We start from the raw sequence: 20,233 nt of genomic DNA, 5'->3' as shown, positions 1-20,233 counted from the left end.
TCTACTAGTCTGCGCATCTCAGTACAGCACCTATCTATATCAAGCCCACTCGCCTTGTGAAATAGTACTCTTGTCCACTCCGCTATTGTCACTTTCTACCAACCCCGTGTCATGATTAACGGCAAATTCAACAGGACCGTGGTAGTGCCTCCGGCCGTAGAAGATCCAGAATAGTGACGCCAACACAAAGACAGCGCCAATGATTGTTGATGCGTAGTTCCTGTTGATGTGGTCAGAAAGTAGAAACTCCAAGAAATGAGGATGCATGATACTCACATGTTACTGGCGTTGACGGGGCTGTTGACGGGGAACGACATGAAAATGACCATGAAGCAACCGAACAAGAAGGCCACAATATGTACAGGCGTGGAAAACCGTCCCATGTTGAAAGGGCCTTTCACAAGGTTCTTCTTCCACCACAGCGTATAGAAGATGTTGATACCGAGAGGCAGCACATACGAGAGCTGGAAGGCAACCAGAACGCCTGCCATTATGCCGTAAAAGGCCGTCGTGTTCCAGATGTAGATCATGAAGACGACAATGGACGGGACTATCAGCACGATGTTGGCGAGAATGGGCACGTTCCAGCGCGGGTGCAGCTTAGCCAGGGGACGGGGCAGGGCATTGTCTCTTGCCATGGACCAGATGGCGCGGGCCGCGGCGCCCCAGAGGTCGAAGCCCGCCGTCATGGCCACGGCTGAGCTGATGCAGTTGAGGAAACAGGACAGGCCGACGTTGGAAGTGCTATTGATCAGGATTTGCGTGAAGGGACTCATGAGACCGATGGGCGAGTTGAGAACTGCATCGACGTCTCCAATACAGAACAGAACGGTAATGACAAATGGGAGAGTCATCAGCGCGGTGCCGCCCGCCTGCAAGATCACTGTTTTCACGCAGGATTTCTGTCAGACATTGCATCTTCTCCCACATTATTTTTTGCGGGAAATGAAATGAGCATTGTGACTTACTTGCTCTCGGAACAAGGACGCTTGCGTTGGGAATCTCCTCGCTGAAGTGGGTTGCAGTATCCAGCGAGAAATATGCATATAGAGCAGCGAGAAGGCCGATGCTCCAGGACACGAAGTCGCTGTCCCAGCCAGTACTATTCTGAAAGTTGGTAAAGACATACTTGGCGTCGTGCTTGTCCTTGGTAAAGCCGGCCAGGATGCCGATGACGAGGAAGTAGCCGACAACGTGAATCACGAGAACTAGGCGAGATCCGGATTAGCTACTGGCCTTGTAGAGGAGAAGGCTGGAAATAATGTCAAAGCTCACCAGCTGAATTCATATAGTGTAGGGCATTCACAGCGAAGATATTGAGGATTATCCAGCAAACCATGCAGGCAAGGCAGATCTATATTTCAGCCGTGTCAGCAAATACGCAATGCCTGAGGAAAGGCGGATTCAGACTTACCAGAAATGCGTGCCAGGTCAGAGGATTGTAGTCTCGCGTGACCATGACATACGACTGGATCTGAACGGCCACACCCATCCCACAGGACAAGGCCCCGAGCCAAAGGCCGGCCAGTCCAAACCAGGCAGTGAACCAACTCTTGGAAGCAATAGGTCAGCATGGTTCTAATGCCAGGACGAGGCCCGGTCCGTCACCTACCAGCATCGGGGCGTACTTGGCTGGGGCGAGATTGGCAGTCCAGACATACTGCCCTCCGGCTGAGGGCCACATGCTAATTACAGGCGATGTATCTGTCAGCAGCTACAGGAAACACGCAGCAAAAGGATGAGCCCAGACTGCAACATACCTCACGAACTCGGCCAGGGAACAAGCCATGCAAGTGATGCCGACAGAAACAAACACCCAGCCCCATATGAGGCCGACGGATCCGCCGCCGGCAATGCCTTGGGCAATGGACGCGGTCCAGCCCTCCCACTATTCGTGATACGTCAGTAGGAGATCTGGGTAGAGGGCTGGATGTGAGTTGGCGCATACCGCTCCGGATGTGCACACGGCGATGCCAAAAGCCGTCCAGAAGTTGAACCGCTTCGCTACCTTGGCCCCCTGGCTGGGGTTGACGGCCGAGGGTACCTCGGCAAGGGGGCTGTCCCGTCCCTTTTCGGGCTTTGACATGGCGGAAAGGATTGATGCTGGTTACTATGCAATTGATTAAGGGTGGAAACAATCACAGGTGTTTGTCTGAGCTGAATGGCCGGGTGCTTTGGAAGAAGGGAGAAGGGCTGTCGAGCACCATATATAATCCGCATGTCAGGGCATCCGGCTTGGTCGGGGTCTGATACAGCGCGGTCGCAGAGGCACGTACTGAATCTCAACCCAGCGCCTGTATCCAGTGGATGTGCAATAGCCTTTCCGTTGCTGGGGCTTATCAGTAAGGAACGAAGATAGAGGGTACCTCGAGTGGTTATCACACGCTATGATCCAGACCCATACCCAAATGTGGAGCTGATTGCCTGGGGGAGCTAATCTGCACTCTCTGAAGTGGGTGGGGATGGGCAAGGCAGGGGCGAGTCAGGGGTTCGGATCATCCACTGACAGGCTGAACGCTCGCTACTAGCCTATGGAGGCAACGCTATTGGGTGGGATGCTGGTGTAATAACATGTATTCAAGTCCTTAGCGTGGTCGCTCTCTTTGAACCTCCCCCGGATTCCCGGCTCCCCCTAGTGACACACGCCCAGCTACTCGGGCCTGCGCTCATCAACTGAGGAGTTAATCCACAATCCTTGGGGCAAGGGAGGACACTAGCAGGGTGAGCTATCGCCCAAGCCTAGATTTAAGCGAAGTGCGGGGAAGTGGATCAACTATTTGCTAATGGATGCCACATGTTTGGATAACAATTAGGTTCTCCTACTGCGCTCAATGCCCCAGCCCCAGTAGACGCATACCTAGTGTGCAGATGATACTCGTACCCCGAATTAGAAAGTAAACTGTCCATGCGTATAAATCAGAACAGCGTTCAAGCAAGCCTTGATCATGTAGTAATTGGGATAATTATGTCGCCGTCCTGGACAAGGAGCACATGGCATAGAAGCGCAGATATGGGGATGTTTGATGACTTGTAATTAAATGGCTCTGGATTGGATCCTGAGAACGAGGGAATAGCACCAGCTCACATACGTTTGTTACACTGAAGAAGACAAGGTTATCCATATTTAACTTCGAGCCTCGAAGAATGACTGATTTTGACACCTAGATAATTACATTTTATCTAATTGCCACCTTGGCTTGCCCGACTTTTCTACTCTCAAGGAGGTAGTCGCCGCCCGCAGGAAGAGCCAATTCTTCGATGCTGCCCTGTTTGTAGCTCTTCACGTCCGCGGCCAAGTGATCAAAGTGCTTCTCTGCCTCGCTCTCAATGTCGTACTCAATCACCCACTCCGGGCGCGGGAGATTAAGAATCTGGGGGTTCTTCTTGATCTCCTCACCGTCCCAGTCGACATTGTGGTACCCGTCTCTGGTTGTGATGGAAGCCATATGCGTGACGTGCGACCGGTTGAAGCGGATCCTCTCAAACACCCGCAGACCAAGGGGCACGTCGCCGTTTGCCCGCTTCAGCGCGATGGCTAGCGCGACGCCATCCTCCATGGCCTGCGAACCGCCTTGCGCAGAGGTGGGAAGATGACAATGCGCCGCGTCTCCTATCAGCACGATCCGCGCCGAGGGACTGAGCCACGTCTTCAGCGGGTCCCGCCACACGAGCTTGTAGTCGACCAGGTGTTCCTCTGGAGTGGCCTTGACGACCTCGACGAGTTTCTGCTCGAAGCCGCCCTCGGCAAGGCACGCGAAGACGTCTTCTTTCTTGCCTGGAAACGACCAGGACTCGCCGATATCTGCCGTGTCCTGGAGACAGAAATGATTAGCGCGCTTGATGTGGAAATTACTAGGCGTAGCTAATATGCCATACCTTGTGTGTTAGAACCCAGCCAAGATCCCTCCCCTTGTTCCAAGTGTAGATGATCATATGCAGGTCCTTGGTAACCCACAACTTGGTCGTGTCGACTGTCGGGTCGCAAAAGTCTTTCAGGTGTGGATTTTGTCTGTGCTCCTCGGTCAAGGAGAAGTAGGCGCGGAAGATAGCATAGCCACTGTTGACCTTTGTGTCCAGTAGGCCGAGGACCTGCTGGCGAGCAGTAGAACGGGGACCGTCAGCAGCCACCACGACGTCCGCAACGTATGTTTTGCCGCTGGCCGTGACGACGCTCGGCTTGTCGCCATCATCAAGGTACTGCACAACGCGGTCGCCAAACTCGAACTTCACGCCGACTTCCTCCGCGTAGTCGAGGATGACCTTGTGCATCTGCCCGCGGTGGCCGGCATATTGCTTCCAGAAGTGATGAGGCTCCAGGATCCAGTCCTCCTCCCAGATCACAGTGCCGTTGGCCCTGCAGTACTGGAACCGGTCGCCCTGGTTTATACAGATCTGCATGAGATCCCGACCGACCCGGCCGTTCTCCCAGCTTTCGATGATCCGGCCGCCATTCGGGAAGAAGTCTATGATGTCCCCGTAGGCCAAGCTCGTGGGGTATATCTCAAGGATGGTTACGTCCATGCCTCGTTGCCGGCATTCAATGGCAGCCGTAAGCCCGCCGAAGCCGGCACCGACGATTACGACACGGAGTTTGTCGCTGGTCATGATTGGAGGCCTGAGAGCTGCCGTTGCAAGGCGGTATTGGGGTATCGGAAGGAGTAGGGGGTCTGACAACGAAGATTCAAAATATGGATGGTGCTGTGTGGTCGACCACTGTCGTGGGCATCAAGGGCCGAGCAGCGCAATGATAATGGGTAAAATCTGGAACTGAAAATCACCCCTTTCATCAAGCGATTGCACGCGCCAGGCTATCCGGAAAAGCGTGACATCAGCTCACATGGACACGACAAAATGCGCCGGAGGTGTGATCGGTCGGGGCGATAGGTATCCCGGCCCATCCATGCAGGGACTGGAATTGGTTGAGGGGTCAATGGAGATTCGCTTCAACCCGGATAATGGAATAATTAGTTCATGGACATCCTTCCGCGGGGACGGGAGTATAGGTCGCCCCCTTAATTAACTATCTCCGGGCTCGTCCAATAAGGGCTAATCCCACGATCGATCCTGGAATAATTCCTGATTGGCCCTAATGATCCCTGAAAGACCACTTCGGGCAACTACCAAAGTACCGATAATCAACCTCGGCATTAGAACTTCTTCTTGCCCCCGACTCCCACGCTCATTATGCGCACCGCCACAAAACTGCTCAGAGCCACGGCGTATGCCAAGCCAGCAAATACTATCAGCCCAAGGTAGTCCCCGTCAGCAGCCTGCAGAATCTGACCACCCACTGGGACACCTATCAAGGACCTGCCTGCCTGTCAGTCTCGAAAGTGGGAAGAAGCGAGCAAAGAGAAAATGAGCTCACCCAAAGCTGCCAATACTGTAGACGGCCGTGAAGGTCTTTCCATAGTCTTCGGTTTTGCAAAGTTGTCCAATGCACACTGGAACCAAGCTGATACCACTGCCGCTGCCGAGACCAAATAAGATGACAAACCCCGTTAAACCCGTTACCGTCTGCCCCGCCGGCAGCCATATCCCCAGTATGGACACAAGGCAGAGGGCCAGAGCAACGATCTGGGCGTTGAACCGGCCCAACTTGTCACCTAGCCACCCGGGAAGCCACCGACCCAGCAACGACCCCACGTTTAACAGTGTCACCATCCGGTATGCCGCCTGGGTCGAGATACCGTGCGACGTGGCATATGATGTGATGTAGGTCAGCGGTATGAATAAACCCAGTTCCACAAACAGAGCTCCGACTGCTAGGATAGCCATCCTTGCAGACATCAAGATCCGCAGATCCGGGATGAAGCCCATGCTGGACCTGTTGCAAGGAAGTAGGCGGCCGCGCATGAGGATGACGCCGACGGCCACGAATGGTAGCATCACCAGGGCCATGACCCTCATTGTCCAGGCGAAACCAATTTTTGGCAACAGAGCACCTAGAATGAGAGGCGATGCGATACCGCCCACGCTGCCCCCCGATATGGCCATCCCAGTGGCCAGACCGCGGCGCTCCAGAAACCAGTGCTGTACGGTTCCGATGGCAGATGTGAAGAGAAGGCAAGTGGCCAAGCTGCCCAACACCCCAAAGCAGAGGAAGAAATGCCAGTATTCCGTACAGTTCCCCAAAGCAAGATATGTTGCGATCAACAGGATCGCGCCGCAGAGCGAGAGGACCCGCGGCCCCTTGACGTCGAATATGGGGCCCAGAGGCAGCCCCGCAAAGAAGCTGAAGAAGTTGTAGAACCCGAAGATCCAGCCGATGCTGCCGGAGCTGCTGTCCTTCAGCTGCTCCTGCGAGATCCAGTTCTGGTACACGCCGACCGAGTTCATCATGGAGAGGGCAGCGAAGAAGGAGCAAAAACAGCCAAAGAGACACAACCACGCCCTTGTTCCGCCGTCGGGGTATTCGTCATCAGTGGGAGTAGGCAAGAAAGGTACGTCTGACGTGTTTCGAGTTGGTTCTGCATTTACGACATCTGTTTGCTTTGTTTTGTTGTAGTTCGTGGGCTCCATTTTGTCCGTGGTGCTGTCCGACCAAATTGTGGTCGATTTTCTCACGAGAGTTGGACCATCCTCGTAAAGCCAGCCAAAATCCAATATCAACGCAATATTGCTCGTTCCTGTGCTTTGCTTTTTTTCTTACTGCCCGTCACGGCACACCCAATTTGCCGCCCACATTCTAACGTGGAGCTTACGAAGCGGACTTAGGTTCAGTCTAGGATCAATAGCCTATTGGCCGCACTCTCAAGAAATTATGTGTGGAACTGATCGATTATCAAAGAAGCAACTTATAATGCCGGCCACCTCAGATCTTCTCTGATATTTGAAGAGGGTATGAAATTTCAAGACTTCACCTCACTTCAATCCAAAATTCAAAGTACCCCAATTTAATTACACATCACTTCCCATCCATGGTTTTCGAGTGGCAAGACGAGGGCAAGCTTCACCGCGTCCCTAAGCTGGAGCCGGGCCCACCCAATGTCTACTTTGGTGAGTATCTCGACCTCCTAACCCTTATAAAACTCGTTCAAACGTCTAGCCGTTGCTTACAGTGGTGCGTATTTTGCAGGCGATGTTTTCTCCACTCCGTCCAAGGACACCCCAAACCCCCTGACCGGGTCATTCTTCCTCCTCGAGCAGATCGACAATCTTGAGCCAGCCCCAAAGTACGACTATGACGAGAGTGGGGTTGTGCTAAAAGGTCAGTGAAGTTCGGAGTGTATGCATACCACCAGTAATTAGATGTTGACGATCTACTTTTTGTCTCTCAGGCGAGCTGCACATCGCGGACGAGAAGGGCAATGAGGCCAAGCTGTTGCCTGGGGACACTTTTTTCATCCACCGTGGAAGCACAATCACGTTCTCGACACCTCGCTTCGCTGTAGCTTACAAAGTTGCGGCTCGACACCGGATGCACTAAGGCTGGGTTGGGCGAGAGTCGTGGAGAGAGGGGGGGGTATGGCATAGGGTCAGATAGTTAGGTCCCATTGATAGGCCAATGGGAAACGCATACAGTTCATAGTTTCAATCATTTGTCTATAGAATTCATGAACTGTGGCTTGGGAGGTGTCACATCATGAATCCGTATAGCCAACGAATCGAATGGAATATCAGCCTTCCAAAAGACGGGAGCCCCCGTCGGCCATCGTACTTTGTGTTTCTTGACTAGGTTCAACAATCTTGCAGATCTCAGTGCTGCTGTTGGCATTCTAAATCTTGTTGTAGGCATACCTGGCACGGTTAGAACTTCATGAACGCGCAAAGAGATGGTCATCAAGAAATACATAACTTGGAGATGAAGTCAGGCACCCCCTGGCAGTGAGGTCATTGAGATATTAGAGATTCCTTCATAGCTCTAACGAAACGATGTACGGAAATAAATCTCGGGTCAAGCAGTAGCTAGTCTCCATACGCGGCGCAGTGAGAATCTAGTTATACTCATGTTCGCATTTGTCTAAGCTTGCCTACTCCTTGAAAGCTGCAGGCAGAGTATTGTACTTGACCGTCTTTGTCGTCAGCCATCCATCAAGTGCTTCCTCCCCCATATCACGGCCGAAGCCAGACTGCTTAACCCCTCCAAACGGAGTGTTCGCATGCAATAGCCCCCAGCAGTTGATCGTGACCTGTCCACTTTCCAGCGCCGCCGAGACACGTTGTGCTCGGTTAACGTCGTTGGTGAAGACGGCGGCGCTGAGGCCGTATTCACTTGCATTAGCCTTTGAAATGGCTTCAGCTTCTGTATCGAACTTGGCAATTGACTAATTTGATTGCAGTTAATAACTAGTGTTAATGTACCCAGTTTAGAAGCCTGTGTCGTAATACTTACCGCGACAGGCCCGAATATCTCCTCTTGCATGATTTGAGCATCATCAGGGACATCGGCAAAGGCAGTGTTGGCAATGAAATTTCCGCTGCCCGGCATCGATTCTCCTCCAGCTATAAGGCGGATACCGGATTCTTTCGCATGTCGAATATACTCGATGATCTTCTCTCTCTGCTTCAGGCTGATGACCGGACCTTTCGTTGTCTCGCTGAGCAGCGGGTCGCCATGAGAGGTTTGGGCCAATTTTTCTGCGAAGGCAAGGAGGAATGTGTCATAGACGCTGGCGTGGACATAGATACGAGACCCAGCAGCGCAGACCTGTCCGTTGTTGGCGGTGATGCCAATCGCCGTCCAAAACAAGGCGTTGTCCAAATCAGCATCGGCAAACACGATAGAAGGTCCTTTACCACCCAGTTCCAGCGTCACCTTCTTGAGGTTCGAATCGGCCGCAGCTCGCAATATCTGTCGACCAACCGGAGCACTCCCAGTGAATGCAATCTTCTTGACGCCTCCGTGCCTCGCCAGCGCTTGGCCGGCAACAGAACCGTGGCCACAGATGATGTTGATCACACCTGGAGGGAAGCCTGCCTCTTCAACGAGACTGGCCAGCTTTTGGCCGTACAGAGGTGCCAGCTCCGGCGTTTTGATGATCAGCACGTTGCCAGCCGCAATGGCGGGAGCCAGCTTCCAGATGGTGATCATCCTATTCTCAGTTCAGCACCCAAAGACTCGCGATGTCGAATAGCCGGGGGTTTCTAACAGTGGTGCATTCCATGGGACAATGGCAGCGCACACTCCAAGTGGCTCTCGCCGCGTAAATGCATAGCCTTGTGGGATGTTCAAGAGCTGGCCAGCGATCTTGTCCGCCCAGCCAGCAAAGTACCTGAGCGTCTCAACCGCCTGGGAAATGTGGAGTCCCTTCGACTCCCCAAATAATACTCCCGCATCCAGAGCCTCAAGGCTGGCCAGGTCATCTGAATCTCGCTCGATTAGGTCGGCGAGCTTGTTGAGGAGTTGGCCCCTCCGAGCGGGAAGAATGGTCCTCCATTGTCCCTGGAATGCCGCTTGGGCTGATTCGACCGCGGCATCAACGTCCTCTCCCTGGGCCGCTGAAACGGAGGCGAGGTGGCCCCTAGTCGTAGGGTTCTCGACATCAAGCTGAGATGATCCAGCTGCTGGCTGAAACTTATTGTTGATGAAGAGGCCGGTGTTGACTATTGTGGATCTGTTATTAGCGTCTGGTGTTGAACTCAGGGCTCGTTATGGTGTGCGTGCATACCGCGGATGGGCTTCCCTCCAATGCCAGTTAGCTCAATTTGGCTCATCCTAGTAAAATATGCGATCAGCGAGTTTAAGGGAAGAATAAAAGTCAACTAAGAGGAATGGAATTCTCACTTCAGATAATACCGTACAACTCCATTGGGGAGTTATAGAACTAGTTAGTTTAATACCTGCAAAAGTGTTGACCCACTCCCCCTGTCATTGGAGCCAGTCACGTAAAGTTCCACTATCACACGGAATATTACCAGAAACATCAGACTGGTTCACTTGACCTATCACAGCTCCGATCCCAAAGTCTATGGCGTTTATCCTTGACAGCCTGAAGCGTCCTAGCTAGCACCAAAATCACCCTGTCCCCTAGTAAGACAAGAAATTCAACAAGCCTGGCTACCAGTAATAATTTTAGAGGACAGGAAGAACACCATCCTCAGAGCTGGCATTCTCAATGAGCAGGAAACGACAGGTCGGTTCCAAGGCATGTTTGTCAGAACCAGCCGAACTTAGCTGCCACGAGTGTCTCGATCTGGCCTTGATCAATCATTCATTCTCATTGTAAAAGGAGTAATATTCCTTGTGAGTCGTGCTAGTATCTCTCTGCATTGGTCCTATCTTGTTTCCTCTCTAGATTCCGTATTTTTACGGTGTTGTATCTCTGCATTGTTCACCGCGTCCATCGGTCGACGGTCGAGGGTCGAGGACTTTGCAGCTCCTCGTCCACAGCATAACCTACAGTAAATCCACGTGGACGGGCTTTGGCTACTCCGACATGTACGATTGGCCCTCTTACGCCATGGCTATGCATCTTTGGTGAGCCGAAGAGGACCTTCAGAACTCAGAAGTAGGGTTAGTGGAGCGATGAGTGCAGGAAACTTGCGTCGAAGTCGGTTGGTTTGATGGGATCTATCGAGAAGAGTAATGATGATGTTTTAGACGACGCTGCATGAGTTAGGATCGGCAGTGTGCAAGCACAGTACATGCTTGGTAGCTTCCCCCCTCCCTCCCTTTTTTTCGACTCAGGATCAGGCTCGCTCGCTGGAGCACGTGATATCTCACGTTTCGGCATCATCAAAACACCACATGATCTTGCTCAGCGCCAAGTCTCACGTCAGATATTGATAAGGATTCCGGATAAGTTAATTTTGGTATACAAAGGATCGGGATCTGCAGAAAATCGAGTCGCTAAGGGAGCGCCCGTTTTGCCAAAGGCGCAGTCACCAACGGCCGCAGATCCCCGCCCGTCAGCACTAGAGCAGGCTGCCAATGTGAAGGCCCCCGGATTTAAAAGCCGAGTGAATCCCAGTCGTTCTCCCGATGTTTCGTTTCAACCGCTCCCGTCTTCACCCCGCGCTCAACGGATCAAAACAAACCTCCAAGCAAAAATGGCGCAGACAAACTCCCTGGCGCTCAAGCTCGCTCTCATCACCTTGATGGTCGACTCCATCCTCGAACTCTCCTTCGTCGCCGCTACCGTCGGTTGGCTGCACAACACCGCGAGCGGCACCTTCGCCGTCCGCTTCGGCGGCTCCACCTTCGAACTCCGCGGCGAGCCCGCCAACTTGCTGACCGACCAGGGCCACACCAGCAACGGCGCCGCCGGCACCGCATTCGTGCTCGTCGGGCTGGGCGGTATCATCGCGCTTTGGCTACGCGGGGGCCGGTACCGTGCGAGCCGGTTAGGGGTCTTCATGTATTATTTCTGGGTGACCATTAATATACTCGCCGTGCTCCTCACATTGGCGGCGCTGGCGTACGTGTTTGCAGTGACCCGAGCACATGACGGGCAAGACATCGACGTTTCCTTGGCTTCGACGCTCCATGGGAGGAAATACCCCCTGGGTACGTGGACGCCGCAAAACTGGTTTGCTGCCGTGCTGAGGCTCGATGTGGCGAATGGCGGCGTGCTCCGTGACATCAGGAGCCATTACAGGATCATGCTGGGGTGGCAGTACAATCTTATCCCCATGTTTGTCATCCAGCTTGCCACAACTGTGCTTGCTGTCGTGGATTGCCTAAGATGGCGGGAAGAGACGAGGTATGGCTGCGTGGTGCAGGCGGTCGAGGTTAAAGCTTGAGCCAGTTTGTGCTTTCTTTGAGGGTTCGGTTGCTTAATTTTCAATGCTGTAAGTTGAACATGTTGGTTTATGGCGGAGATAATGTTGCTAACAATGATGCTCAGTGATTTGGAGTATCGGCAGTCTTCAAAGGTATTACATTGGACTAGGACAGTTCAGTAATTAACAGAGTCATGATATTGTACAGCTATTTGAGCAATGTTTACCTTGGTGCATGGAGATGACGATGGTTGACTACAGCAAGACCCCTGCATGTGAAGCGCATAAGATGCTGTGTTCAAGAACCTAGAATCATTAAACCGCACACGGGGATTAGTTGAGTAATTCTCCATCTCCAACCTCTTCATGGTCCGTAAGAGTATCTTTCAGCTGCGCATAGTCTCCCTCCTCCCATTCCGGAAACCGATGGAGAATAACCTCAGTCATATCCACCAGCGCCAACAAGACACTAAATTCCATCCGACGGAACTTGAAGCCGGCCTCGACGGGCTATCTTGGCAACGCCGACTTTAGAATACGGCTCTTCTACCCGGGCCCTGACAACGTGCTGCGCCACTCCTAATTCAGGAGCGCGAATGACGCCTGGGCGCTCTTTGGAGGGCAGGAATCAATCAGCAAGACTCCTTCAAGAACCTTGGCTTGGTAGCCGAAGATGTTGAAAGAGAGGGTGCTAGTCGACGCCTACAGTCTCGAGCTAGAGTTAACCGTCGATGCTAGATACATATAGGCTAAGGCATGGCGACCTATATCCGCCATCCAACCGCGGGTTCTCCTTGGCGACATAGGGGCGTAGCAGGCAGCCGTTTCATCTTGATTTCCCCGCACTTCTGCCTACCAGTGTTGCACAAAACGTGACCAGACGGTACAGTACATAAAATACGCCATCAGTCAGTCAGTCAGAAGCCTCATTTCGACCTTCTTGCCAAGTTATATTGGAGTTTGTCGCCAAATAAAAATGCCCGTCACGGTACGAGTAGCGCGGCACGACGCCGGGCCCTGGCCGGCGGGTTGGCAGCCGCCGACGGCCACAGCATCGTCGTCGTCGTCGTCGCCGCCGCCGACATCGCAATCGGTGCTGACTACGCTCAACCACAAGAAACAGGACGAGATCGGCGCCGTCCTCCAGACGGCCCTGGGCCCGCAGACATCGCTCCCCGACGCCCGGCTCCAGGACATGCGCCTCCGCGTGCAGGACCACGGGCTCGTGCGCGCCGCCCTCGAGGCCTACAACTACCACCACCACCTAGTGCTGCGGCCGGAGGACGTGTGGTTCGCAGTTCTGACGCAGTTCAGCTTCTTCGTCAACGCGCACGCCGAGGAGCTGCGCAGCGTGTTCGTCGCGCACGAGGGAAAGAACCCCTGGTCCTAAGCGACCCGGATCAGCCGGATATGGGCCTGATGTGCCGCAACATGACGAAACTGATCGACGCCAACGTCGTGGACCCCGAGCTGCGCGCGTGGATTATGCCGGCCTTCTCGACCACGACCATGCACGACGAGGTTGTCGCGTCTGTCATCATGATGGGCACCTTGCAGAAGTACTTCGACTACGCCTTCGACTGCTCTTGCTGCGGCATTCCGACCGTCACACTGCTCGGCGAGCGCAGCGACTGGGAGGACATCCAGCGGCGCATCGAGAAGTTGTCCGACAGCGAGTCTCGTTTAAAGCCCACCATAGAGCAGAGCAAAAACCTTGAAAAGGCATCAGCACCCTCCAACAAATCCACCTCCGACGGAAAAGGCACCTCAAACAACCAGATTCTAGACACCTTACGACCCGTGACAGGCTGGTGGATATACAAGGTCAAAGACAGCAAAAACTCAGGCACAAGTCGCGATGAATTCTACACGACGAAGATGGCAGGCGATTGGAATGGCCAAACTAGCACAGGTTACGTCAATCACAAGCCCAGCACGGTGGAGCTGTCCGTTGAAGACGCAGATGGCCAAGTCGGAATTGATGGAGAAGAAGGCAGAGCTCACTCTTCCCGCTGTTGAACGAAGTCAGGGGCGTAATTATCGCAAGTCCGGTCACTAATTATTATGAAACCTCGGACAAGCTCTGGCGGGGCTGCTAGGCAGCACCAGTCTTGTGATTGGCAAACACTTTCGATGTAAGCAAATCAGACTTTGTAGCTAGCTTGAAAAGGCTTGATTGATAACTCAACTTTGACGCGCCAATCGGAACCGGCTTGTGCATTACATGGTTGCAGCACGCTATTTTTCGTCTTGCTTACGAAGCGAGTTGGTATTGGTCGTATTAGATAGATGTCTCTGACACGTATCTCGGTCGGGAGGTTCCAGCTTGATTGGTGAAAACAAGGGTTGGTAGGTAATATCACGAGATGCGGCACAAGATGCCTCGGAGGGAGGTTGCAGAATCAGCCTAAGACCGAGGCTGCACTCGGAACACCGAGATCTCCTGCATCGGAGCAATCGGAGCCCGAGGGGATCTGTGTTCCTTACAAAGATAGAGCCCATCACTGCTTGCTCGTCTTGGTCCTTCACTTGTAACCTACCCTGTATCATCGTCGAACTCCCGTCCTCGGTAGCTCTAGTTCTGTCGCAGACCATGGAGACCGTCCTTGTCGTCGGAGCTTCAGGCAACATTGGTGTCTCTGTCATCATTGCCGCTTTGCGAAGCGGGCGACAGGTCCTTGCTGTCGTCCGAAACAAGGCTGCTGAAGACAGGCTTTTCCAGCATGTTGGGACAAAGGAGGGCATTACTACTGTCGAAGCTGACGTAACGACCGAAGATGGTGTTCAGACGGTTGTTGAGCAAGTCAAAGGTGGTAAATTGCCCGCTTTCCAACATGTCTATTCCGCTGGTACGTGCTTATTATCGCTTGACTGTCTCTTACCTTGGGTAGCTATTTATGTTTTTGCCTACTGACTTGCTGAATAGTTGGAGTGTTGAAATGGACGAGCCCAATCCAAAACCTTGATATACCTGCTTTCCGTGAGGTCATGCATGTCAACTTGGAAGCCAACTTCTGTAAGAGTTCATTGTCTGATAGTGACAACAGGATTGTTAACATCGATTTGGCAGTCGCCTACCGTGCAACGGTTCCCTATCTCATCGAACAAGGCAACCCCAATGCCACCTGGACTCTGATCACAGGCGGAGCAGGTGACTTTGGTATTGCTGGGGTGACCGCCGTCTCGCAGGGAGCCTTGTACTCCTTGGCAAGCGTGGCTTGCCTCGAAAACGCAAAGACAAACATCCGGTTTAACGAGGTCTACCTCTGCTATCGCGTCGACTATGACTCGGTGAGCGAGGAAAAAGGCAATGCCGACTGCATCAAGGCATCGGACTTTGCTCGCGTTTATGAGGGAATTCTGGCCAATAAGGATATCACAGCCTCCCGAGTTAGTGTTTTTGGCCCTCAGGATGTTGACGACCTAAAACACAAGAAGAAGCTTCCCAAGTCTAAATGGACTGAATCTTAACATTGGTCAAGAGGCTGCACCCCTTCTTTTTTTTCCCCCCATGTCTTGTGTTCCGATGGGCATCCTTGACATATATGAAAAACGGTCGCTTGTTCCTCCTTCATTTTCTCTTCAAGCGTCTCATGGTGACGGATGGTGTCTTCGCCAGGGCTCTCCACTGGGGGCGGAGCTGTCACTTCGCTGAGATGGAAGTAGTGTTCGGGCATGTCGTAGTTGGGATCCTCTTTGCGGATTTCATGAAGGTGTCTCGTCCTGTTTGGAGTGCTTCGACTTTTCATGGCTTCGGACATTTCGGTATCCGCTAATTACTTGGAGGCTTTGCCATTCTTGGAATGAACTTAGGGTTTGAGAGGTGATTCTAGATTTCTGACGGCCATATTTGAAGCACTTCTTAGCTCCCATCTCCAAACGAAGCATATTAAATGCAAACAGCACCATGACGGGCGAGACGGAACAGAGTCATTACGGAAGAGCCGTGCCGATTCATCCAACCAATCATCAACCGGATAGACTCGAATTCCAGATTAAACGCAGCTCCCCAACCGGCCCAGCTTCCAGGGTGTCATGTTTTTATCCACGTCCTCGAAGTGGTGCCATGGGTTGATACCCTGCCTCATCCAATAACATAATTACCTCCGCTGCGTGGGGAAGAGAGGACGGGGTACGGACGGTCTGGCCTGGCCGACGAGCTGTATAGAATATACCATACCTGTCGTAATCTAGTCGCGTAATTGTCCCTACATGATTAATTACTATGTTCATTATCGAGCCAGCCTGGTATGGTTGAATAATAAACTAAAGTCCACTCCCACCCCCTAAAATTGTAATGATATTGAAGCCTCAGAAATGCAACATAATCATTCTGTGGTCTCGTTCAAGGCAAAGGTGTCGCCCATCTCAATCAAGTACTCCAACACCGCCTGGCAGAGCTTATGATCGGCAAGGCTCATATGCTCTAGAGCCGGCGAGAGCAGCTCGGGCTGAAAGATTGTTGCAAGACTTCCTGATCTCAACCGAGTGTCGCCAGAGTTTGAGGAGAAGAAGGCTAGGAGATCCAGTAGATAGATGAGCAAATGATGGTTCTCCGGGGGCAGATCGCTGACCAGCTTTCGGTATGCTGCGACCGTCTCCTTATCGCGGAAGGCAGTCCCATCGGACGCTTCCTGCTGATACCGCCAGATTGGTTCCAGAAAGGCCTCGTAAAATGAGAGTGGTACCACGGGCTCGGGTAGTTGCCCAAGATATCGGCGTAATACATCGGCAGCATCATAAACCGTGTATGGTGTCCAGTCCAAGTCTTGGCCATAGTTGTTTGGCAAATCGAACTTGTCCTGGAGCTCGCGAATCCTTACAGACGAGCCGCTGACTCGAAAAATACCCTCAGCATGGCTACCTGCTCAAGAAATCAGTGGTTTTCTTCACTGAAGTAGCCTCACTTCCCACCCTTTTCTCTTAGGTATGTGCCACATGTTGCAACAATGATGGGTACCTGCAGAGGCACCTCCATATTATCGCGGTGAAGCACTGCCGTCATGCCGGCGTACTTCATGACCGTTGCTAGACGAATACCGAAGACTCGGTGCTCGTCGCCTCAAGCTGCAATGTCAGCGACTTCGACTTATCGAGGCTTACAGAACCCATCTTACCTCCGCTGCTGCTTGATCTCCTCTTGAGCAATGCAAATGATTTGAAAGGCATCGCTTTGTGTATCGGTTTTTCATAGAATTCAGCTAATACTATGGATGATGGCTCGGAATATTTCTTTGTGCACTCATAGCGAGATGTCATCATGATCGTATGCATGGGGAATAATAGAAGTGATGTCATGCGGAAAACGGCTGAAGGACATCCGTCTCGTCCGTTTGTTCCGGGCACCCAATTGCAATCTGCATGCTAAGGGGATAGCACATCCCCACAAATAATTGTTAAGATCAATTGCGTGTAATGCGGATGGACGCTCAGTGACAGACACAATGGTGGAACACTTCAAGACACGCAGTCCCTTGAACACCTACGACTACCTATATCAATTAGGAGCTAGAAAGGTAAGAGACCAGAAATCCTTGTCCTGGCACAATAACATAAGAGACTGGCATTTCCTTTTCAGATCAGATGGGTCAAGAGGAGTACCCGTCCCCTCCAGTTGTTGTTGTTTCCGCACAGAGAGCTTTACGCGCCATTGGTCGTTGCCTGGTCACCATTCGTACCGTTTCCTTCCGAGTCTCTGTTAGGGTCAAAGACGTCCCCTTCTGCGTCCCTCAGACCCGACTCTATCTCTCTCAATTCCCGTTCGCGCTCCTCACGTTGCTCTACCTTAGAAGCCGAGACAAAGGTTTTACCAGCCTTCCACCAGTAGACAGGGTAGCGTCGACGCCCAAGGTTATTAATTAGAATGGCCCAGCCAAGCATGATGAGGGAGGACGCGAGGACGACGGGCAAGTAGCGCCAAGACAGTTTGACGATGTTACTCTGCACCGCGGCGTTGAGGCCTGTTGCTCCGGCTCTGTCATGCGAAATGTGTCAATGCCCCCTGCTTGGCCCGATAGTTGCATGAGGGAGGAACCGGTTACGCTTACGGTGGGTGCACAGACTTTATCAAGAACTGGGCTAGAGCTGATGTTGCCATGGAAATCCCGCCGTTGACGAAAGTGTTTGCGTGGAATCCCCCTTCGTCTAGAGACAGGCGGTAATGTGGATTCAGGACGAAGAGGCGGGTTATGCAGGTTCCGACGAGCGCGGAAACAAAATGCCCAAGGACAAAATTACGGGGTTGCGCGAGAGGAGATTCGATGGCGCAGAAGAGCAGCACGGCTGATGCACCAAATGATGTGACGGTAATGGGTGACTTGTACACTGAATTGATAGCGCCGTTGGTCGTGATGGCCTCGATGAGAAGAATGCCGCCGAACGAACCAATCCAGGTGAAGATGCAGACCTCGAGGTCCATCGGGATGTGTCGCAGCAACGAGAATGGGGGAAAGGGTAGGGGGTCATACGGCAGTTCAGTTCCCGGGAGTTTGTAGCCGGTGAAGCGAGAAATATTCCCTGGAAGGCGGGCGCGGTAGTCTTCGCGGAACTTGAAACGCTCCATGCGGCTCTGAAGCCTAGACCGTTTGGTTTGTTTCTCCATGGGGGTGTGGTGGAAAGCAAGTTATGAAATTGAAGCCCAGCTCTGGATGAATTGCAGGCAGACTGGACCTTCATTCAATACAAAGGCCGACATATTTTTGTGCCTGAACTATATCATAAATATATCCCATGCGGATAAATCGGTTCTACACTAGGTGTACGACGTTTGTATTACGGCAAGAAAGGTTGATAGCGATCAATGACATACCAAGGTTGCAAATCCACAATGCAGCGCTCTAACTCCAAGTCCCGGTTGATCCGATTTTGTTCCGGTAATATGATGTCCATCACCCGGGGGTAGGTTGACCACTTCCCTGTGGACCAACAGTTATTTATGTCACTCCCTCATTGCTGAAACCCTAATGTCTTTATCTGCAGGCTGAGTCGTCCGAGGCATAGGTATAAACAGCTCAACGACGCTCACCTTATTTCAGCCGCCTGATCAGCCGGCTCCTCTGGCTCCCTTGCTTGTGTTTTTGTTATTTCACCTCGTATGCAAAATATAGTACTTTAGACCCCTTTAAATACTCTCGAGCAACTGCACAATGGCTCGTAATTAAAGGGCATCCTTCAGACTTCGAAGGACACAGACACACTGGGGCCTGGAACACTTGTAAAGTTGCATGGCTGTTCAAAGAGTAAGCTATTCAGTTACAGCTAATTACCGTTACTCCTGCTTAGGTGCAAGGCCGAGTTAACAAAAGTTACAAAGTTAAGGATCGTGTTCCACAAAACAGAGACTAGACTCATCCTATCCCACAGCCGCATTACCTGTCAATTTTGATGGTAAAATTCGCCATCACCTTGCCACTGCCTCAGGACCTTAAAAGTCGTGCACCAGCACCAGCAACAGCACCAGTACAGTGTCTTATACATTGCGATCGCCTCTTGGGATAGCACCCAACGGCAGCCGTATAAACGTCGTCTCCTCAAGCATCAACCCCGAGCTGCCTGCATAGAAGGCACAGAAAGCGCAGATGACCGCAAATGCCCCCCCGGTCTTGTTGACGTTGATGCTGATCTTGGGATGGGACGTCTCGATGAACTGAGCGATCGACAAGAAAAGGAAGGCCAGGGTGAGGAAGAAGAAGACCGATATGATGCTCCAGTTGGTGCGCAAAGCCGCCATGAGGAAGATTAAGGTTAGGAATGCCCACAGGATGAGGTAGATGCCGATGGCGAACGTGTAGGCGTGCACATCGCCCTTGTAGGCGTCCTCGATGCCCAGGCCTGGGATCAGGAACATGGCGAAGCTAAACCAGAAGGCGCCGTAGGAGCAGTGCACCGTCGTACCGAAGGTGTTGCCCACGCGGAACTCCATGATGCCGGCTACAAACTGCGCGAGGCCGCCCATGAAGAGGGCGAGGCCAAAGACAGCCTGGAATGGGCCGACAGTGCCTTCGGGGTTCTCGTCGGGAAGTCTGCGCATTACCCACGGCTTGCAGTCAGCCCCTGAACCTATAATTATATCATCCCACTACCACCATCTCCATCCCCCGAATGGAAAGTCAAGAGCTGCACACGCAGGTAAAGGTACTCACCCGACGCCGCACTGATACAGTCCTAGCACGAATGTGGTCAAGGCGAAACCAATCAAGCCCAGCGGACCTGGGTTGGCCAGTTTCATGAACTGCGGCTGAGGCACCTGCGAGACGGTGACGACTCGTGGATCATGGCGGCTAGCAGGGATTCTAGCTACATCCTCGTTGTGCTGAAACCCGTTCGTTCCAGCTGCATTGCCATTGCCATTGCCATTGACATTGCCGTCCAGCCCAGGGCTCGAGGTCCGATATTTTTCCCCAGCCATCTTGTACGTGTTGGTAATATTCGGGTTCTTCCACGAGAAATATTATGGGGTAATTAGCTGGAGAATAAGGGATCTCGAGACGGAGGGCAAACATCAACCGGGCCCTCCACCTTTATTTGAGGTGGCCTGGCCCGGGAGGGTTAGCTAGTAGGTCGTCATGAT

At 52.5% G+C, this 20,233-nt stretch overlaps 11 protein-coding genes across 11 annotated transcripts; 4 read left to right on the top strand and 7 right to left on the bottom strand.

Moving 5' to 3' along the window:
• Nucleotides 1-39: 39 nt before the first annotated feature.
• QBC33DRAFT_590013 (amino acid/polyamine transporter I) lies at nucleotides 40-2,089 on the bottom strand (the record flags this gene model as incomplete). The annotated part of the gene is made up of 8 exons (XM_060431602.1): nucleotides 40-220; nucleotides 277-883; nucleotides 969-1,208; nucleotides 1,276-1,354; nucleotides 1,415-1,552; nucleotides 1,613-1,685; nucleotides 1,761-1,888; nucleotides 1,949-2,089. 8 exons carry the CDS (start codon nucleotides 2,084-2,086, stop codon nucleotides 40-42), a joined length of 1,584 nt encoding a protein of 527 aa, XP_060282239.1.
• Nucleotides 2,090-3,176: 1,087 nt separating this feature from the next.
• On the bottom strand, nucleotides 3,177-4,948 carry QBC33DRAFT_571236 (MAK1-like monooxygenase; the record flags this gene model as incomplete). Its single annotated transcript, XM_060430596.1, has 2 exons — nucleotides 3,877-4,948; nucleotides 3,177-3,812 (listed from the first exon to the last, which is right to left on the bottom strand). The coding sequence occupies exons 1-2, from the start codon at nucleotides 4,603-4,605 to the stop codon at nucleotides 3,177-3,179; spliced, it is 1,365 nt and encodes a 454-aa protein (XP_060282238.1). The 5' UTR covers nucleotides 4,606-4,948.
• Nucleotides 4,949-5,147: 199 nt separating this feature from the next.
• On the bottom strand, nucleotides 5,148-6,522 carry QBC33DRAFT_454359 (MFS transporter; the record flags this gene model as incomplete). The annotated part of the gene is made up of 2 exons (XM_060424725.1): nucleotides 5,148-5,310; nucleotides 5,369-6,522. The coding sequence occupies 2 exons, from the start codon at nucleotides 6,520-6,522 to the stop codon at nucleotides 5,148-5,150; spliced, it is 1,317 nt and encodes a 438-aa protein (XP_060282237.1).
• A 398-nt stretch (nucleotides 6,523-6,920) lies between these two features.
• Nucleotides 6,921-7,429, top strand: QBC33DRAFT_560456 (ethanolamine utilization protein; the record flags this gene model as incomplete). Its single annotated transcript, XM_060430058.1, has 3 exons — nucleotides 6,921-6,999; nucleotides 7,079-7,210; nucleotides 7,281-7,429. 3 exons carry the CDS (start codon nucleotides 6,921-6,923, stop codon nucleotides 7,427-7,429), a joined length of 360 nt encoding a protein of 119 aa, XP_060282236.1.
• Nucleotides 7,430-7,973: 544 nt separating this feature from the next.
• On the bottom strand, nucleotides 7,974-9,657 carry QBC33DRAFT_612133 (aldehyde dehydrogenase domain-containing protein; the record flags this gene model as incomplete). Its single annotated transcript, XM_060432473.1, has 4 exons — nucleotides 7,974-8,267; nucleotides 8,336-9,035; nucleotides 9,093-9,546; nucleotides 9,612-9,657. The coding sequence occupies 4 exons, from the start codon at nucleotides 9,655-9,657 to the stop codon at nucleotides 7,974-7,976; spliced, it is 1,494 nt and encodes a 497-aa protein (XP_060282235.1).
• Nucleotides 9,658-10,745: 1,088 nt separating this feature from the next.
• Nucleotides 10,746-11,990, top strand: QBC33DRAFT_543173 (uncharacterized protein). The gene is made up of 2 exons (XM_060428347.1): nucleotides 10,746-11,733; nucleotides 11,790-11,990. Exon 1 carries the CDS (start codon nucleotides 10,993-10,995, stop codon nucleotides 11,683-11,685), a length of 693 nt encoding a protein of 230 aa, XP_060282234.1. The 5' UTR covers nucleotides 10,746-10,992; the 3' UTR covers nucleotides 11,686-11,733; nucleotides 11,790-11,990.
• Nucleotides 11,991-12,640: 650 nt separating this feature from the next.
• QBC33DRAFT_620912 (uncharacterized protein) lies at nucleotides 12,641-13,882 on the top strand (the record flags this gene model as incomplete). Its single annotated transcript, XM_060432780.1, has 2 exons — nucleotides 12,641-13,017; nucleotides 13,056-13,882. 2 exons carry the CDS (start codon nucleotides 12,641-12,643, stop codon nucleotides 13,681-13,683), a joined length of 1,005 nt encoding a protein of 334 aa, XP_060282233.1. The 3' UTR covers nucleotides 13,684-13,882.
• Nucleotides 13,883-14,139: 257 nt separating this feature from the next.
• Nucleotides 14,140-15,566, top strand: QBC33DRAFT_543170 (uncharacterized protein). The gene is made up of 3 exons (XM_060428346.1): nucleotides 14,140-14,513; nucleotides 14,591-14,680; nucleotides 14,735-15,566. Exons 1-3 carry the CDS (start codon nucleotides 14,258-14,260, stop codon nucleotides 15,133-15,135), a joined length of 747 nt encoding a protein of 248 aa, XP_060282232.1. The 5' UTR covers nucleotides 14,140-14,257; the 3' UTR covers nucleotides 15,136-15,566.
• Nucleotides 15,567-15,782: 216 nt separating this feature from the next.
• QBC33DRAFT_123528 (Rho GTPase activation protein) lies at nucleotides 15,783-16,956 on the bottom strand. Its single transcript, XM_060422005.1, has 3 exons — nucleotides 16,782-16,956; nucleotides 16,579-16,731; nucleotides 15,783-16,528 (listed from the first exon to the last, which is right to left on the bottom strand). The coding sequence occupies exons 2-3, from the start codon at nucleotides 16,682-16,684 to the stop codon at nucleotides 15,993-15,995; spliced, it is 642 nt and encodes a 213-aa protein (XP_060282231.1). The 5' UTR covers nucleotides 16,685-16,731; nucleotides 16,782-16,956; the 3' UTR covers nucleotides 15,783-15,992.
• A 348-nt stretch (nucleotides 16,957-17,304) lies between these two features.
• QBC33DRAFT_571229 (HPP family-domain-containing protein) lies at nucleotides 17,305-18,371 on the bottom strand (the record flags this gene model as incomplete). Its single annotated transcript, XM_060430595.1, has 2 exons — nucleotides 17,712-18,371; nucleotides 17,305-17,638 (listed from the first exon to the last, which is right to left on the bottom strand). Exons 1-2 carry the CDS (start codon nucleotides 18,263-18,265, stop codon nucleotides 17,305-17,307), a joined length of 888 nt encoding a protein of 295 aa, XP_060282230.1. The 5' UTR covers nucleotides 18,266-18,371.
• A 519-nt stretch (nucleotides 18,372-18,890) lies between these two features.
• Nucleotides 18,891-20,184, bottom strand: QBC33DRAFT_123511 (GPR1/FUN34/yaaH family-domain-containing protein). Its single transcript, XM_060422004.1, has 2 exons — nucleotides 19,806-20,184; nucleotides 18,891-19,685 (listed from the first exon to the last, which is right to left on the bottom strand). Exons 1-2 carry the CDS (start codon nucleotides 20,069-20,071, stop codon nucleotides 19,133-19,135), a joined length of 819 nt encoding a protein of 272 aa, XP_060282229.1. The 5' UTR covers nucleotides 20,072-20,184; the 3' UTR covers nucleotides 18,891-19,132.
• Between the last annotated feature and the right edge of the window lie 49 nt (nucleotides 20,185-20,233).

This window comes from Phialemonium atrogriseum (assembly GCF_030411735.1).
Source record: "Phialemonium atrogriseum strain 8032-3 unplaced genomic scaffold QBC33scaffold_17, whole genome shotgun sequence".
Classification (NCBI taxonomy): domain Eukaryota; kingdom Fungi; phylum Ascomycota; class Sordariomycetes; order Cephalothecales; family Cephalothecaceae; genus Phialemonium; species Phialemonium atrogriseum.
Note: the sequence above shows the minus strand (reverse complement) of the source record. Positions and strands in the feature narration are given on the sequence as shown.